The following is a 19,259-nucleotide window of genomic DNA, read 5'->3' as shown; positions in this document are numbered from 1 at the left end:
TCCGCATTGTGCAACAGGGAAACAGGCCGAGAGAGAGAAAGCAGCGGAACCTGTGGGAAGTCCCACAGGGAGCAGAGTCTAGACAGGCCACCCATAGAACAAGGGGGAGAGCATGACGACAGACGACAGACCCTGTGTGCTCCACAGGCTCTGGGGAGGAGGGAAATGACACAACAGACACACTCCCAGCTCCTCAGCCTCTGCCCACCTCTGTCTACCCACCCACCACCCACCACCCACCCCTCCAGCCAGCACGCATCCTGCTCTGGGCTCCTAGGATTCTGGGTAAATGGGCCATACCCAGGGTCTCACTCCCACCTGGTCCCGGGACCCCACCTCTGTCCCATGCTGTCAGGTTCTCACTGTGGCTCTCCCATGAGTTCCACAGAGAAGCCCAGCCACATTCCTGCTTCTTCCCCTAAACCCCACCTCATTATGCAATATGCCCCCATTAGCAAATGTCCACTCACCCTTCAGGGCTCCCCTCTTCCAGGAAGCCTCCCAACTCCCCTCCCAAGATGCTTCTGCCATGGCCTGTGTCACTGCACCCACCCAGCACACCCTGTGGTCACTGCTCACAAGCCTGTGCCTCCACACTACAGGTCCTGCCTGAAGGCAGGCACGCGACACGCACTTGAGATCAGCAAAAAACTCTGCCCTGGCTCAGGACACCTCTGGCCCCACAACCTCCCCTCCTGAGAAGCCACGAAGCCCGGCTAGGGAAGCTGCGCTGTGGCAGATCCTACCCCAATGTGTGCCCAAATCTCCACTGGAGCTGCGTGTGCGGCACTGACGCTGGGGCCTCTGGGCGAACTCTTGGCAGCTGCTTCTCCACCCGCTTCCCTCCACTCCCCTCAGAGGCCAGGGCCCCCATTCATTTGTCTCGTTAAGAGGCCTATTGAAACACATTTGTCCGCTCCGCGCTTCACTGCCCCAGCCATCAATTCTCTGGGGGGCCTACCCTACCTTCTGCAGTGGCCCTGTCCATGCATGGCCACTTGCCCCTGGCTAGTAGTTGCCCAAGCTCAGCCCGAGACCAGCCTCAGTGCAGGGAGAGATCCAAAAGTGTGTGCAGTGTAAGACAGGCCCGGAGGACAGACCCTGGCTCCTGGGGCTCAGTCACCATGACCCCGAGCCCAGGCTCCTGCCCCATGGCTCTCTGCCTGGGAGAAGGCCTGAGTGCCCCGAACTGCCTACCTGGATAAGGCAGGATTTCAGCTTCTTCAGCTGCTTTCTACCTTCAAGACCTGGTCTTTGGGCTTTGGTTCCTAAGGAACCAGCATGGAGGTGCTTGACTTTGCTTTAAAAACTGTTCCGCCTTGCCCCAACCAATTCCTACTGGGAACTGGTGAGCCACTAAAAGTCAGCATGGTGGGTGAGTGGGGTGGGTAGGGGGACAGCAAGGGACGAGGTGGATAGAAGCCTGATAATGCAGGGCCTAGAGAAGGGTTACAACCCTGGGGGCCTGGGGGCAGGAGGGACTGAAGGATTCTAAACTGAAGAGTGACATGATGATGTTTTCACCTTGTGACATGACTCTACCTTTGGAATGCAGAATGGATTAGGAAGGAAAAGACTGGAGGCAGGGAAATCGTCAGGAGGCTGCTGCGTGCAAAAGCCCAAGAGCCGAGGGTGGCTTGAATGAAGGCGGGAGAGAGAGAAGTGGATGCATTCCAAAGATATTCAGAAGGTAGACGCAACGGAGCTTGGTGATGGATTAGATGTGGGATATCACGGAGGGAGGAGGTTGGGAGGAGGCCCAGGTTCTGACTTGGGTGACCAGGTGGGTGGTAATGCCTTTCACAGGAGAGAACGAGGGAAGACACCAGGCTAGGGGATGAGAGTGAGGGGTACAGGTTGGAGCGCGTTGGGTCTGAGGCAGTAGGAGGGCAGCTCTTCTCCCAGAATGTGTTATCTGTTGAAGCCCAGCTGGGCCATCCTTCCCCTGCCCTAGAGCTCCTGTCTGAAGGCCCTCAGAGTGCCTGCGGTTGGGTCAGCGGGGAGGGCAAGGACAGTACTTCAGTGTCCAAGAGCTGCTGACCACACCTGGACAAGCCTTCACCTTCCTGCCAACCACAGGGGTCACACCTGATAGGGCTTTCTACTCCAACCTGCCCCTGCAGGTTCCAGGCAAGCCTGGAGATACCCTGCCCCACTTCCCCATGTGATTCCCCACCTGTCTTGTTCCTTGCTCTCATCTCCCCAGCCCTCTCTTTGGTACCTGGTGCTCCCATGACCCTTCGCCCCACCCCTTGGGAATGCCTGCCCCTTCTCCTTTCCCTTCTATCTCCACCCAGGACCCAGCACCTAAGGACAAAGGGCGGGACCACGCCAGTCCCACCCACTCCAGAATGTTTCTGAATAATTAATGAGCCATTAGAAGAAAGAGCCCCGGTGGGGCAAGGGGAGAGATCTGTGCCCAGAGATACGGAGGCGGAGGTGGGTGGGGGAGCCCTATGGCCTGGTGACCCGTGGACTGACCCCAGGGTTGGCCCTGGATCACCCCTGGGCTCTGGACAGGCTGGGAACGGCCCCTTCCCCCAGGGACCTTGGCTCCGACCTCGCCCCTCCCCCTCAGCTTGCAGATTGGCTAAATCTGCCCTGTGCCCCGCCTCCCACCAGTAACCAAGCAGTGGTAACCATGGTGACGGGGCGGGCTGCGGCCAGTCTCATAGTGCCAGGCAGGGGGAAGGGCAGCAGGAAAGGGACCAAAGTTCGGAGTTGGATCTGGATGGGGACAATTCCACCCCCTTCTAACACAAACACACACACAGGGGCGTTGCTCAGCTTCCTGCCGGCCAAACACAATCCTTCCCCCATTTCCAGGGCTGAGGAGCTGGGGTAGGGGGGATGCTCCTTTGCCTAGAAGGTCCCCATGAAAAGAGAAGGAGGGGCTCAGATCTGGATATTTGGATCCTGAGGGTCCAGCGTAGGGGAAGAGCTATGGGTGGCTCCTGCTTTTGACCCTCCTTGGGCCTATGGACACACCTGGCATCCTGGGCATGCATCCATACACATGCCCTGCGTGCCACCCCCCGATTCCCATGCCGACCCCTGGCTGTAGCTCACACTGTGCCTTCAGCACAGATCTGCAACAGTGGACACAGCACATGCACAGGCACATCACACAGTGACCACATGAATCCAGGATAGGTCTCACCCTGGCCCCGTACGACAGGGTCACGATTCGACTGCCCCATTCTGGTGCCTAAAGATGCTCCTAAGTACCCAGGTATTCCTTAGAAAGAGGCTCTCCAAGCAGTGGGGGCTCTCTAGGACAGAAGGTCTAAAGGGTTTCTGGCCATCCTGTCTCTCCTAGTAGCTGGTCTGTCCCCATCCCAGAGTCCTGCTGGGAAGGATGCCACCTTTCAACCTGGGAGATCTGCACCTTGAGGATTCAGACTTACTGTCACCATGGGCGCCTGCCACCAAACCAAGCATCACCAGTGCAGGCACAAGGGGCACCATCGTCCTCCCTGGGGCTGGCTCGGGGGCCATCCAGGGCTCTAGCTCCACAGCCAGCCACAGCCCAGGACAATCAACCTGTAATGGAGAGAAGGGCAGAGCTAGTTAGCTGGTATTTACTGGTATCCCTAATGGCCACCCCTGTCGCTTCCTGACCCCCACTGACCGACTGACCATGCAGAACCTCGTTCAACAGACCCCCCCACCACTTGGGCTGTGCAATGACCACCTAGACCTCTGACCCCAGTGACCACCCAAGTTCCTCACTGGTTCCCCAGCACCCATAAGGACAGCCCAATAGTCACAGTGGAGGGAGAAAGAGTGCAGGAGGCCTTCAGGCCATTCTCTAAACCTGAGTAGGGGGTACAGGGAGTGGGTGACATCAGAGAATGTACAGTGTGTTCCATTCCAGACCTTGAGCTTCTAACTCACCCCCATAAGAGGACAGAGAAACAGGGTCAGAGAGACACTTAGGTGGGACAGAAGACAGAGAGACAAGACAACAAGGAGCAGTGAAGGGCTAAGCAGACTGACTCTGGAGTCTCCCTGGGATAATTCTGTTGCCCCTCCTCTCCCCAGCAGGGAGGGAGAAGGTGGGAGGCCAGACTCCACAAGCACGCTGAGCACAGGCCCCAGAACACAGGCTTGTTAGCAGAAGACGAGTTCCAGGTATCAGAGGCTTCCAGCCAAAGCCACAACCCATCAGTGCTCGCCAGGACGTGCTCTTGACAAGCTGCTGCTGCCCTGCCTGGCCACCTTCGTCCTACCCAATTCCCATGGCACCTTCCCACTTCACAGAGAAACCACAGGGAGGCCTTAGTGGCCAGGAATGGGGGTGCTAGACCCTAGAATTCAAACCCCACATCTCTTCTGCCCTTGCCCCAGAAGCCCAGAGCCGAACAAGTGTAGGGAGGATGGGGTGTGAGCCTCACGCGCCGATGTTTGAGACAGGAAGCTATGCACAAAAAGACTGAGTAGCCTCTGGGATTGGCTGAATGCCTCTAGGCCTTTACTCCCAAAGCTCCTGGCCTGGAGTGCCCCCAGCCACACCTGGGTGAAGCCTCTAGTGTGGCCGCACTGTACATGGGAGATACGCTGCTATCGCTCTCTGGCCCCAGGGAGAGTGAGCTCCCCAGGGTCTCTCTCCCATACCCCTCACGGGGGGCACCAGGGGATGTATGGAAGTGCCCACAAGCTCTGATCACACCACGCTCTGGGCAGAGGGATGAGACGTGGTCAATCCCTCATGAATGCTGTGAAGACACAACAGAGCAGAGTGCATGACGACGGACACGCCCTGGGGCCCCGCAGTGATACCCATGGACTTCGGTCAGGGAGTTGTGATCAGACCCAGGTCCCCGCTGACCCACAATGGTAAGAGAATTTTCAAGGTGACAGGGCAGGTGAACAGGAAGGGGCAGGGCTCAGAGGTGCTCCGGTCCTTTCTGAAATTTGAACCCTTGTCTTAACTGAGATAATCAAAGGTCATGAGGTCAGGGAGCAGCAGTTGAGCAAAGGTGTTGGACAAAGCAGGTGGGACTGCAAAGTGGGATGGGGCCAAACACAAAGGAAAAGGGGTGGGAGTTGTCCCCTGTCCCAGGATCTCACCAAAAATCTGAGACAGGAGCTGAACAACAAAGTAAGAACATTGAAGGGGCATGATGGGTGTCCATTTACACCAAGCTGGAGGGGGGGATCTGCTCCATGATCCCAGAGCTCAGGCGGCTGAGACCACAATGACGCCTGCAAGGCCACGCTGGGATGGGGGTCACACATCACTAAGGCCCTGCCTGAGCTTGCGCTATGGTGCCACATGCAGCCAACAATGGAGCACCTTCCCAGCGGCCATCAAGTGGTGGACTATGAGTGGCTCTTCCTCCCTGGGCCTGTGGACACATCTGGTATCCTATGCCAGGCCAGGTCTTCATGGGGGTATGGGCCTCTGATGGACCATCCTGGAGCCCCTGATTGAGATACATGAGTTTATAACTCAATAGTTGTGTTGCACCAAAGGACAGGGTACAGCGGCCTTGTACCGGCATCACGGGTATAACACTATAATAGTCACAGATGTTAACTCCCAGGAACAAGCATTCCAAGCATGTAACCCCTGGCAGGCAGGCTTCATAGGGACATAGGCCCCCAGCACGAGCATATCTCCCTGCTCTGAAAATAAAATGCACAGTACAGTCATCACAGGATACAGCTCCCCAGTACAACGAGCAGAGGCTTAATCCCCTGTAGCCGCCTTGGTGCAGTAATCATAGCAGTGTAACTCCCAGGTGCAGACATCATGGAGGTTTAACCATGTGGTCTAGACATCACGTGGGTGGACCCAGAGGGTACAGTGCAGCTGCCTGATAAGGACATTACAGGGGTGCAACTCCCCATACATCATCACAGAAATGTAACGTGCTGTTACAGACATCACGGTGGGGGCAGAGCTCCCAGGAGAGCCATCGTGGGGGTAAACTCCCAGAATAGACACCCATGTGGTACAAGCTTGGATGAGAGTCTGGCCATGGGTGTTAAGAGAACTTGGGCCTCAGGTAACCCTACCCCCAACCTGGGGCCTCCAGGAACCCCGTGTCTCTGGGTTGGGGTGCTCAGGACACTTTGTTCAGATCCAGAAAGTAGAAGAGAGAGCTTCTTCCAGTGGTCCATGATGGACACAAGGACACAGATGCCCAGGGAGATGGGGAAACACAAGGGACACACACAAACACACTCTCAGGCAACTACTCGGGCAACCACACAGCTGTACGAGCCAGGGCCTCTCCCTCACCAGCTCCTGGTGAAAGCAAACTGCCTCCCGCCCCGGACTCCGGGCACAGAGCCTGCCCTGGTGTCAGGCGGTTCAGGCCACTCCCAGCTCCAGGGCCTCCCTCATCAGAGCAGAGCAGCCCTGGATCCCCAGGCCTGGCCTAAAGTCTAGACCTTGGCCCTACACCAGCCCCCAGAGTCCCAGGGTCACCTGCGGGGAGAAGGTGGGAAAGGAACAGGGGGCAGGGCTGCTGCTAGCCTGAATGCGGTTGCAAGGCTGAGCACCTTGTGAATCCATGCAACGGTCTTCACAGCAGAGCACCCACTTCACCAGCATGGCTGGGTGAGCCTGGGCTTTCAACAACCAAGATAAAAACAAGGCCGGGGCACTTGGGCACTCAAGCTCGTCTCTGAATTGCACTGTGGACCATCCGTTCTGCCAAGCTGACATACTTGGGCACGAACACAATTACATACGGTATGATATTATAGAATATAATTGGACACAATTTTTCCACATTCAGAATGGTTTTAATATATCCTTTTCCTTTGCTACGTCAGTGTAAAGCTGCCAACTGCCCTTTCTTGGGAAGAACTGTCTTTTATTCTCAAATTTTGTCCTTGGTGTTAAAATGTTCTCTCCTGTATGAAACGATGGGGATAGCAGGTAACAGTTGTTTTTTTATAATGCCTTTACTTGGCAAAATAAAAAATTGCCAACCCCATGTCTGGCTCTTGAGTACTTTTGGAAATTGTATTGGTTCGTGAAACCGAAGAGCCTGGGAATCACTGCTTTGAGGGAAAAGCAAGAAGCAGGCACTAGAGCAAGCCACAGCATTTGCGTATGAACGTCACAGAAGGTTCATGTTACAAAACACAGAAGCCATGTCACCTCCATGCAGCCCACCCTAAGCACCCTGCCAGCCTCTGTGGGGGCCCAAGGGACCATGTGACACCAATGATGGGGGGTTCCCTGGCTGGAGAACAGCTGGGATCATTCCTGAGTCCTCGCCATAATATGCAAACACAGATTGATTTGTTTCCTTGGGCAAGCATTATTATTCACAAATATTAATTAGTCTCCAGATACCACCTGTTTCTGCAGCCTCCCCCACCTTACCTCCCCAGGCCAGGACCCTGGGGCCCAGAAATGGACATGAGCAGAAGGAGGGGTATCCAGGGCCCCACAGAGCAGACGGCCAAGAGGAAAGGCCAGCGCTTGGGCAATGGGAAGGAAAGCGCCTGTCAGCAGGGCGAGCTCTGAGCTGTTCATCTTCTAACCAGCGGGCAGCTAACCGAGCCCTTTTGTCATGTCCTGGACAGTTCACCGCGTGGCACTGCAGCAGCGGCCGCGGAGGCGGAAACAGGCCTTGTTAGACTTGGGAAGGGAAAACCAACATGTTTCCAACTCTCACCAAAGCAACCACTGGATTATGACAGGAATAAATCACAGTCTCAGCCAGGACCCCTGACCTAGGGAAGGAGGGGCCTGTGGGGAAGAGGGCGAGGCCGCCTTCCCTCCTCCAGCCAGTTGGCTGGAATCTGTGAGCGGAGCCAGGAACAGCCCTCCCTCCCACGGCTGGTATTGGGGCTCCCACCAGCTGGACTGAGTCCCACCCTGTTGCAGCTCTTAGTTTTTCCATCTCACTGAGGAGTGGAGGGGAAGATTAGGAGGAGTGTCACAGACTCGGAGGGGGCAGAGGGTCAGCAGGAGACTAGCTCTGGGGGCAAACAGCCACAGGGGACCAGCAGAGGTATCTTCCTGCAGTTGTAATCCCTAAGCCTCCAGGCCCCTTCCTCTGGGGCTGGGGTCCTTCTTGGATTACTGTTCCCCAACTTTGCTGCCTCCAAGCCTCTGTACTTGCTGTTCTGTCTACTGGAAAAAAAATGACCTTCTCCTGCCCCAGCACTCCTCACCCCTCAGAACTCTGCTCAAGTGGCCCATCACTGTCCGTCTTCCCCACTGACCTGCCCCAGTTTTCCACGTTTGTACAGCATAGTGAAAGCAGCAAGAGGCTGTAGACCAGAGGTTCTCAATTCAGGATAATTTTGCCCCCATGGGACATTACACAACGACTGGAGACATTTTTGATTGTTGAGACTGGGGAAAGCGGGGAGATGCTACTGGCATCTGGTGGGAAGAAATCAGGGATGCTGCTAGACACCCTACAATAACAAGCCCCACCCCCACAATAAGGGGTTATCTGATCCAAAATATCAACAGTGCTGAGGCTGAGAAACCCCAACACAGACAACAAGATCCTTTGCCAATTGAGTCTAGAGCCTGACCTGGCCCCTGCCCCAGAACCCAATCCCCTGGGCACCCTGGGCCTTGTACCCATGGAAGCTCCAAGCTGGCTTAATTCCTGTACTAGCTGGCACCTGGCCTCGGGACCTCAGAGTACCTTCCCCTGTACCCCCATATCAGCCCTACCCAGCTTCCAGAAGTCAGGCCCTATAGCACACCCCATCTTCACCCCATCAGACATGCCATCAGCTAGTGGCCTCCCCAGAGGACAGAGGGCTCTACCTTCAGGTACCTCTTCTGGCAAGACTGGACTTCAAGGTAGGTCAGACCATCATCTGAGGATGGAGAGGCGAAGAGACACATGATGTCCCTACACCCACCCTCCCCATCTGACCTTTCCAGCCTGTGACATAGCCCCTCTTGCTGCACTCTCTACATAACCCCAGTGCCCATCTCACCAAGCATAGGGCCTGAACTCCAGCAGACACCCAAGACACACACATTTCCTTCCCCTACCCTGGCCAGACCCATCTCTTCCACAGCCTTGTTAGTTCAGCCGCCCGTCCGGATGTTCAGTGGGCAGGGTGATGAACAAGACAGTCAGAGGCTCTGCCTTCAAGGAGCTTACAGAGAATGAATAGACCCACTGAGTTCTTGGCTCAGGATGGCCCAACCAGAACTCATCTGCCCCAATCCCACTCCTCCTCCAGGGTGTCCAGTCTTGGGGACAGCCCCACCATCTGCTCAGTCACCAAGCCCGCAAACCCTCCTTAAATGCTCCCTTGTCCTCATCCCACACATCTAACCCATCAATAAGTTTGAATATGCCCTGCCTCCATCCTCACTGCCACTATGTTAGTAAGACCTCATCACTTCCTACCTCTTTGGTGGGCTTCCTGCCTTCAATCACTCCCTTCCAACCTGGCCTGCACACAGACCAATGCCACCTTTCAGCACATAAAAATGCAAATCTGCACTTTTGTTTGCCACTTTATTCCAGAGCAGGCACTCAGATAGTGTTCCATGAATGAATGAACAGATGGGCAATGGACAGATGAATGCATGGATATTGCTTCTCTGCTTAAGAACCTTCAATGCTGCTGTATAGCCCTCAGAAAAAAGTCTAACGTCTTTAGCCTGACATCCAAGGCCCATGATGCTAACTCTAAACCAACTCGCCAACTTCATTCCCTACAACTCCAGCCCACCCATTCTGTGCTTCTAACAGAGAGGAGGACAAGGGGACCTCAAAGAGATGCAGAGGACATGCCCAGATCCTGCAGGCACCATGCTCTTTCTACCACAACCTACAGTTGATGGGAACAGTCCTTTCTACAGAAACGTGGTGAATGGAGAAGCAAAAGATAGATCCTGGTCTAAGTCCCAGGACATCACCAGAAGCCTATTTCACACCTACAGTAGCTGACGAGCTGTATGTCATTCCCTATCCACCTCTATCATCCACTCCAGCCAGAAACTCAGGCACCATCCGTGACACCTCCCCTCCCTCATGCTCCGCATTCAATCCTTCACCATGTCCTGTCTACTCCACCTTCCTAAATAGCACTCACATCCCTTCTCTCCACTTCTGTCACTGCCTCCCTGGTCCATGCCTCCACATCTCTCACCAGTGCTCACTGGATCATGTCATGCCCCCTGCTGACACCTCCTATATAGTTCCACTAACCCTGCACCAAAGTCTAAGCTGCTCAGCCTGGCCCACAGGACCCCTACGCACTCCTGCTCCTGGCCACTTCTTGGGGCACACTCACCAGGTCTTTGCTTCTTCACCCCAGTCACTCTTGCTGGATACTCAGCACCAAGGGCAGGGCACCAGGGCCTCCGCTCCTTTCTGGACAGAAAGGAAAGCATATGAAAAAACATCAAGAATTTCATCACAGCAGCATATGTATTGACACAGAAAGACATGAAAAATTTGCTGTTTATGCAGAAAAAAAAGCAGGTTATGGAAATGTTCATGTAGAACCATCCCCATCTGGTAAAAATGCCCATCTTTTCCCTTCACTCCCTCGCTCATTCATTTTGATACTCCCTGAGCGCCTACTATGTGCTAGGCATCTTTGCAGGCACTAGCCATATAGTTGTGAGCAACACAGACCAAGTCCCTGACCTCAGCAATAGACTTTGTGGCCCAGCTCCTCAGCATGACCCCGGAGCCAAGCAAAGTCAGCCCGTCCCACCTCTGCGGCCCTACCTGCCCATGCTCTCCTCCTGCCAGCATGGGAACTTCCTCTTCTGATCCTCAAATGTGCCAAATTTCTTCCTATCTCCCAACCTTGCCGGTGCTGAATGCCACTGCCTGGCACAGGCTACCCGTGTTCCTCCGGCCAATTTACCCTCGGATCTCAGATCCAGTGGCACTTTCTCAGGGAAGCCTTCCACAATGTCCCAGACTACCCGCCTGGACCTTGGCTTGGAGCTGTGACCACAAACATGACTCTTTACATATTTTTACAATGACTGAGTCACTATCATAAGCTTGATAGGAACATGGACTGTGGCTGCCCAGCTCATCTCCATATTCCCAGCACCTGGCTGACAGCCGGCACGTAGTAGGTGCTCAGTCAATATACACTGAATGAGTGGATGAACGCATGAATGAGTTCAAAGAAAACAGCCCAGCCTGGAAGAACACACTCCAACATACATGCCAGTCTTCAAAGAAGCTTCAGAAGCAATATTTATTTTTGCCTTTCTGCTTCTCTATAATTTTTAAAATGAAGGTGTGCCCCTGGATGCCTCCTCCGCTGGCACACATGCAGCGACAGAGCCCAGCCCCTTCCTTCTAGAGCCATTATTGAGCCCCCACCAGCGTGGGTGCCATCCTGAGTGCGGGGGGGGGGGTCAGATACATCCACACCACCTCACAGAAGCTCAGCTGTTTGGCCTACTCGACGCAAGCTGCACCTTGTAGCAGGCTTCTCACCTCATGCCCCCACATGCACAGTGATCCTCGCCCCACTCCACTCTGCCACCTTGGCTCCTCCTATAACGGACACAAAGAAACCACAGTGGGAGGGTGGTGCATGGAAATGTCCTCACCGGCCCAAGACTGACCCTCATCATGAAATCAAGGACACACCTCTGCACCTGGAAATTACCCTCAAGTTGTACTAACCACCTCTGCCAATATGGGGGTGCTCTCATGGACTGAAGGCCATCCCAACTGACGCAAGACGGCCCTCACCAGCTCACCAACCCAGCCTCTACTGCCCCACCTACCTGCACCAGAACCCGTGGCCCTCTCTGCATGCTTCCCTCCCAGCTCCCCAAGTCGAGTTTCTCGTTTCCAGCGGCTGCTGCTCCCAGCACACAGGCTGCCTGGCGGGTCTGGCCAGACAAACCAGCTTCCAGGCCCCAAACTTAAAGGCCCATTTGTCTAGAGATGCCCGCAGGGCCTCACAGTATTCAAGTGAGGTTTTTGGCTACGCCATTGTGCAGAGACCCTGGGCAGAGGGGCAGAGTCCAAGGCAGGGAACTGGGTAATGGGAAAGGCCTCCCCCAAGCTGGCCAGGCGCTGCTGCCACACCCAGGGCCATAGCAGGGTCTCGTGCTTGGAATCTGAGATAGGCCCTACATGGAGCAGAAGCCACACCTGGAAAGAGGAGTGTACCCAAAGCGGCCAGGGACCATTTTAGAAGACTAAACATTTGCAAAGACCCAGAGGCACACAGAACAGCGTGAGGGCAGGATCCTAGAAAAGCCAGACAGTAATTTTGATCCACATCAGTCTGGGATCAAACTGATCTCAAAACAACCTATCAGGCAACCAAATAAAGACTCAGATTCACCAACTGCAGCTCCCAGAACCACTCTACACTCACATTGGGACAGAGCCCAGAACAATCAGGACAACCAGATACATCCCCAGAACAGAGCTGGCACTGACACCTGGAAGGTTGACTAGAAAGCTACTCAGAAAGGGCCGGAATGGTTCAGGACCCAAGTTAGAAATCACACTGCTGGCCAGTCACAGTGGCTCACCCCTGTAATCCCAGCACTTTGGGAGGCCAAGGCAGGCGGATCACTTGAGCCAGGAGTTCAAGAGCAGCCTGGACAACATGGCAAAACCCCGTCTCCACAAAAAATACAAAAATTAGCCAGGTGGGACTACACCTGTAGTCCCAGATACTCAGGAGGCTAAGGTAGGAGGATCGCTTGAGCCCAGGAGGTGGAGGCTGCAGTGAGCCATGACTGCACCACTACACTCCAGCCTGGGCAACAGAGTGAGATTCTGTTTCAAACAAACAAACAAAAAAAAAAGAAAAAAAAAAAGAAAGAAAGAAATCACACTGCTTTGCACCCAGAAAGGCCTCAGAAAGGGTGAAGTCCACAGTCATGTCCAATATCAAGAAAGAAAGCCCTTGGGGTCAACCCAGGGCTGGCCCCAGCAGGGTTCCCCATCATCTGCCAAGCCTGAAACTTGGCAAGTAGATATCTAGGGGAATACAGGCACAGCTGCCCTCTGGAGCAACCCCCAGAATGCCCCTGTGGCTGCACCGGGAACAGTCCCCAGAAACAGCAGCTAAAATACTGCTAAGGAGCTAAAACCGGAGTTCTCAGACCTAGAAGTCATGGTCCCACAGAGACGTGGTGCATCTGGACCACAGAGGCAGATGCTGGTGGAAAGAGCCTCAGTAGGAGCCCAGGGCCCAGGGAGGGTGGAAGGAAACGGAGAACTCAATACCCCAAGGCTGCCCCTTCTCAAAATGCCCTTCTACCTACCCTAAACCTGGAGTCTCTTCTGCAGGCCTCACCTCTAGTCTTCTCAAGCCCACCACCTGAAGGTCAAACACCTGAGCAACATTCACAATCCCATCGATAACAATGGGGGCTGGGCACCCCCTTTGTTGAGCTCCTCGACCTGCTAATCTCAGCCCAGAATTGCAGCAACCTTAGGCAGACAGGTACCCTAACCTTAGCAGTCTATCTTCTTATTAAAGGTAACCTCATGTGACCCCTGATGGGAGAGTGGGTTTACACCACCCCTGTTGAGGATGATTACAGTAACTGCAAACACAGACAACAGTACTCACTAGATGCCAAGCCCTGTGCTATGCACACTTTATACATACTATCTTTAATCCCCATAACAACCCTTATAAGGCATGGGTTTTTATTATAATCATTTGACAAATGAGGAAATGGATTCAGAGAGGTTAAGCCACTTGCTTAAAGTCACGCTGCTAGTAAACAGAGTCCAACCCTAGCAATATAAAACTCGAGCTCTTCCCCACTGTCGGAGGTTACTTTCTCTGATGGGCACAGCTCTACGCTCTCACACAGCTCTCGCTTCTCTTTGTCCGGGCCACATTTCTCTCCCATACCCTCACACCAAAGCCCCTCCTTGATGTGCCTCCTGCACTGAGCCTCAAATGCCCCAAATACCTCAAGGGCCACATGTCCAACTAAGAGCTTATTCTCTGCCCCTCCTCACCAAGTCCCTAACTCAGTGAAGCTTCAGGGCCTTCAGTGAAGGCCCGCTCAACCACTCCCAGGAACCTGGACTCCTTCCTCTTCCTCTCCTTCACTCCCACACGCAATAATCATTCTGTCCTGACAAGTGTGCCTTCAAGATGGCTCCATGCTACCACCTATCAAAGCCAGCATCTTCTCTTACCTTACTTACCTGCACCTCTTGCCCCACTGGGCATCCTGTCTCCATCCTTTTCCCATAGCCACAGAGCATTTTCTGGAAACATAAACCTGACCACCGCACACTCCACCCTCCCTATCCAAGCTTTAAGCTTGGTGTTTTCTCTCTGGGTTCTCAGAGTAAAATGATAGGTACTTAACAGGGCATTCAATGCCCTCTGTGATCTGCCACATCTCTGAATACCTCACAAGTGACAACACCTCCCAGTCTTTATTCATACTGTTTTTTATCTACCTCAAGTCCTTTCTCTCTTCTTCAAACTCCTATTCATCCCTTCAAACCCAGTTCAGATCACTTCTTCTTGGTCTCCTCTGGGACTCATCTCACCCTGACCTCTGAACTCTCCCCTGTCTCTTGATGAACTCTTCCAATGTTCTAACTCAACTCAGAACTGCAGCTGCTTTAGTTGAGCAGATGCCTGAACCTTAGGCGTGGGCTGCCTCTTCTACATAGTTGTTAGTCCCAAAGGAAGCAAGGCAGCCGGGGCTGAAAGTGCCTACCCCGGGGTCTGGCACACAGTCAGCAATCAATAACAGGTAACTGAATTGCTTTTGCATTCTCATGGTGCAACCTGCTCCCCCAGGGACCACGAGCTTCTCGAGGGCAGGGCCCTGGCTGCAAGCTTGGACCAAGCACACAGCAGTGTCAGTCACATGGGAAGTGACTGCCACTGCTGATGATGCACTGCCACACAGTTCCATTGGATTCTTACAACAGCCCTGGGACCAAGTCCGGGTTGGATTAGCTGCCCCATTTTACAGGGAGTGAAATTGAGACTCAGGGAGAAAGGGGCCTCTTTGAGGCCTGAAGCTGGAAAGTGGAGGAGCCGTGGTATGTATCACAACCTCTATCGCAGGAGGTCTGGGTCCCCTCCTCCCCGCCCCCAGTGAGGACCCTTAAAGCTAGACTCCCATAGTTCGGGCTGATGGAAAAAAGGGTGGACTGTGCCCAAATTGCCAGGGCTGGTATTTTGCTGCATATCAATACGATTACCTACAAAAGATGTGTTGCTAGTTTACATCTGCTGCAGTCTATAACTCTGCCCCGCCAAATTTCTTCACCAGCACCCAACCACCCCCTCCTCTCTCGGCAGCCCTGTACACCAAGCCAACCTGCACAGGGCACACAAAGCTGGATAAAGGGGAGGTATCAGTAGTTGCAAGAGGAAGGAAGAAAGGGAGAAAGGAAGGAATTATGTTAAAACAATTTTCTTGTTGAAAGAGGGAAGAGGAAGAGCAGTTGGAAAAAGAAACTAAAAAAAAAAAAAAAAACACACTATACAGACACTTCAAATGATGAGGGAGACTGAGCAAGTAAAATGTGCAAGAAAGTGCATATACAAAAATGCACAAGGATGACTGTGCATGTGCACAGGTGTGCTGCGAGTGTGCAGGCACAGATTGCTTGAGCCCTGGCCGGCATGCGGGTCCAGGTTTGTGAATGGGGTCAAGAAAGCAGCTGAACAGGGAGTGTGTGTGGGGGTGGAGGGGGGTGAGCTGAGTGTGGAAATGAAGGCAAGAGGGTACGAGAGAGTGTGGCCTGTGCCTGGGGCTGAGAATGTAGGGGGTTGTACTTGGGGAGTTACACCTGCTCCTTCTCGAAGCCCTAGGCTCATTCATATAATCAGTAAAAAACAGGGATTTTCATGCTCCCTGAAGCAAGAGTTAATAAGGCGCTAAGCACAGAAATTTCCTTAGATAGCCTGTCAGAACTCTCTTCTGGATCCCTCAGATCCCCGAAGCCTCCCAAAGGATCCCCCATCAGATCTTCCTTTCTCAGCAGATCTCTCCCCATGAGCACCCGCCTGGAACCACCACCCCATATCCTTTTCTACGCCTCTCACCCCAGTGCACTTCCCTAGTTCTTAGGCCAGATCTGGCACCAGGTCGCTCTGGATCCCTGCCCTTGTTCCTTCAGAAGTGGAGCCTTCCTCATCCTAATCCAGTCTCCCGGCCCTGCTCTGTGGCCCCTCAGGGAGATCCAGACAACCCGCAGGCTGGGGCAGCCTCCCTCTCCCATTTCACAGCTCAGGCAGGTAGCGCTCCCCACCCCCAACCTGCTCCAACTCAGGGGCCCTGCACTGGGGGGCAGGGGGGTTTGAAATGGGGAGAAAGTCTAGCCCCTCCCCCTCCGAGGTGGAAGAACCAGAGGGGCAGCATTCCAGGGAAATGGGGGGGGGGGGGGCGCCTAGCACAGAGGGTGCAGAGACACCAAGAGATGGGTGAGAGACAAGAGGCAGAGAGAGACTTAGGGAGGGAGACAGAATCCAGGGAGAGGAAACAGAAGAGACCCAAGGGGAGAGAACAGCGAGACTCAGGAACAGGGAACAAGATGACCCAGGGAGACAGAACGGAGAGACCTGGGGAGAAAGAACAGAGTGATCTGGGGAAAAAGAACGGAGACAGCCGGAGAGACCCTGGGATTGCAGGGGCACTGACACGGGGAGGCAAAGACGCCAAGGAAAACAGAAAGCAGCCGAGACAGAGACGTGGGCACGACGATGGGGAGCCGGCACGGCACGGGACGGGACGCGGGGCAGCCACTGAGTGAACTTTCGGATCGGGTCCGAGTGGCCACGTCCTCATGGGACAGGTCGCTCCAGGGCCTCCAGGGCGTTGCACCCGGTTGGGGGCGGGCACAACCCGTTCAGCCCCTCCCCAACCCGTGCTCGCGAACGAAGGGGGTGGGGGGCTCCAAACTCGCGCCCGGCGCAGCCCGGGACCGCACGTGCGCCGGGGCCGCGAGCGAGACCCGGGCGCGCCGGCTGCGGATCCCCCTTCGGCTGGGAGGGGGCGCCTGTGCGGCGGGGGCGGGGGCGCGGCCTGGACCCGCCCGGAGCCGGGGGCTGAGGGGTCTGAGGGCCGCCCCCGGAGCGCGTCCGCGCTAGAAGGGGGGACGAGGCGGGACTGATGAGGGGGAGCAAGAGCGCAAACGGGAAACTTTGCGCTGGGCGGGGGAAGGGGGGGGCGGGCTGCGGCTAAGGTGCGGCGGAGAGGGAGGGAGGCAGCGAGGGGCGGCGGGGAGCGAGCCAGCCGGCAGCGCTGGGGGCGCGTCTGCCGCGGGGTGAGCGGGGAGGAGCCGCCAGGCTGGGGCGTGGGGGGGCTTCGCCGAGGCTGCGGGCGCGGCAGGTGGGGGCGCGGCCCGGCCTCAGCGGCGCCCTCGTCCCCCCGGGACCGCCCCCAGCTCCGCCGGGTGGACTAGCGGGGAGGGCAAGGAGAACGGGGAAGAGACGGGCGCGGAGGGGGCTGGCGGGGGGCCTGGGGGTCACTCACCGCCTATCCAGGGGCCGTCGGTCCGCATGTCCCCCCGCAAGCCGCTGGGGCCGCTGCTCCCACTCCTCTGCCGCCGCCGCCTCCACCTGGTCCCGCTCCCGCCACCGCCACCCGAGCTGGAGCCGGAGCCCGAGCCGGAGCCGGAGCTGGAGCCGCCGCCTCTGCCGCCGCCACCGCTCCCGCCGCTCCCGCGCCAGCTCCAGCCGCGCGCTCTCCTCTCGCTCGCGCCCGCGCCCCTGCCCCTGCCGTGCGCGCCCCCGGCGCCGCCCCTCCCCTCGTGCACTCTCGCTCGTAGAGCCGCGGAGCCGCGGAGGCCCAGAGAGGCCACAACTCAACGCCAAGTCGAAACCGACCGGAACCTCAATGTTGAACCCGAACCCCAATAATGAACATGGACAGACCAAACTCTGATACTACATCCAGATCCTTCTAGTGGCTCCCAGTCCTAGCATGAACCTAATACCACTCTAGGACCGCATTTCCTCCCCATACAGATCTGAACCTGATACTGAGCCTACACCTTGCCCTAAACCCAATATTGAGTCCAAAGCCCTTAATCTGCCCCCAAATTAGCACAAGTAGGAATTTTGTTCTGAACCTCTGTACTGATCCCAAATACCAATTCTGACTCTAAACCTCTTTATTACTCTACCTGCCCTAACCTTGATAGTGATGTTAGCACCAACTCTGGACCTTAAATGGACCCCTGTGCTAATGCTCAGCCCCCAGTCCCTAAATGAACCCTAAAGTCCAAAAGCTACCTTGCTATGGACCCCAATTCTCTCTCTTCTGAACCCCAAGCCTTACATAAAACTCCAGTACTGCTCTCCCATTCCCAGATCAACACCAATGCACTCTGAATTGGGATTCTCAATTCCAGAGTTGGGATTGAGTCACCAGAAAAGGACCCCCAAACAAAGATACTGACCTGAAACCCCACCCAACCTTGAGACCATTTAGGACCCTAAACCAACCCAGCTTTAATAATAATCTTGGAATCCAAGATGAGACTGGCTTTGCAGAAACCCCACACAAAGCCCCTTCATCCTCATGCTCACCCTCCACTTCTCTGACCTAGTGTCAACCCCAAGCAGAGGCTGGCTAATACCCCAATATTATACCAATTCCAACTGTGAACCTTACATTGGCCTCGGAATTAAAGACGTGATAATGCCCTCCAAGTCAAATTTAAATCTCAGTATTGAGTTTCTGACTTCTCATATCAAACTCAAATGATGACCCTAGAAATGTCTGGGTGAAACCAACAACCTACCTGAAGATTTATTCCAAGACCCACTGATCAGAGGGATTTGATGAGCTTCAACCCAAGAGCCCCTGCCTCCAGACCCCGCCCCCATGCAATCCATGCTACAACTACTCAAGAGTCAGCCAAAGCCACACCAGTTCTTTCCTATCTACCGCCCCGCCCCCCCACCCCCCACTCCCCCATTCTCCCCCACTGCTTGCTAGGCTTCACCATGAAGGTTGGGGGAACCTACCCCCACTGCCCTGGGTCAGGTAACTGAGCAGAGGAAGAGATGACATTTCTCCTCTGTGGGGTTTCTTCTGCGGGGTGTTTCTGGTATAACACCTGAGTTTGGAGTCAGGTGAGAAATAAAATTTGGACATTGTTGAGGTGCCTGGATTCAGGGATCACGTGGTAATGTGCAGGGCAAGGTTGCTGTGATGTTCAGGGATCTGGGCTGAGGGATCAGGTTCTGGTAACCACCTGATTCACTGCCTGTTTTTGTCCTGAACTTGAATTCACAAACAGTGCGTGTGCGCCCCCTGGTGTGTGAGGAGGGGATGGGACTGGCTCTGGTGATTCTGGACA

The 19,259-nt window shown here is 55.0% G+C and overlaps 1 protein-coding gene across 1 annotated transcript in view; it reads right to left on the bottom strand.

Annotated features, from left to right (window-relative positions):
• The window catches only part of PTPRF (protein tyrosine phosphatase receptor type F), a 93,016-nt gene extending 75,401 nt beyond the window's left edge, over window positions 1-17,615 (bottom strand). Inside the window, exons 1-3 of the mRNA XM_031664500.1 lie at window positions 17,426-17,615; window positions 10,249-10,328; window positions 3,408-3,543 (exon numbers count right to left, since the gene is read on the bottom strand). Coding sequence (XP_031520360.1) covers window positions 3,408-3,498 — 91 coding nt within the window. The 5' untranslated portion in view covers window positions 3,499-3,543; window positions 10,249-10,328; window positions 17,426-17,615. The remainder of the gene's footprint in view (window positions 1-3,407; window positions 3,544-10,248; window positions 10,329-17,425) is intronic.
• Between the last annotated feature and the right edge of the window lie 1,644 nt (window positions 17,616-19,259).

This window comes from Papio anubis, chromosome 1, assembly GCF_008728515.1.
Source record: "Papio anubis isolate 15944 chromosome 1, Panubis1.0, whole genome shotgun sequence".
Taxonomy (NCBI): domain Eukaryota; kingdom Metazoa; phylum Chordata; class Mammalia; order Primates; family Cercopithecidae; genus Papio; species Papio anubis.
The sequence above is the reverse complement of the archived record's forward strand: the minus strand, read 5'-3'. Positions and strand labels throughout refer to the sequence as shown.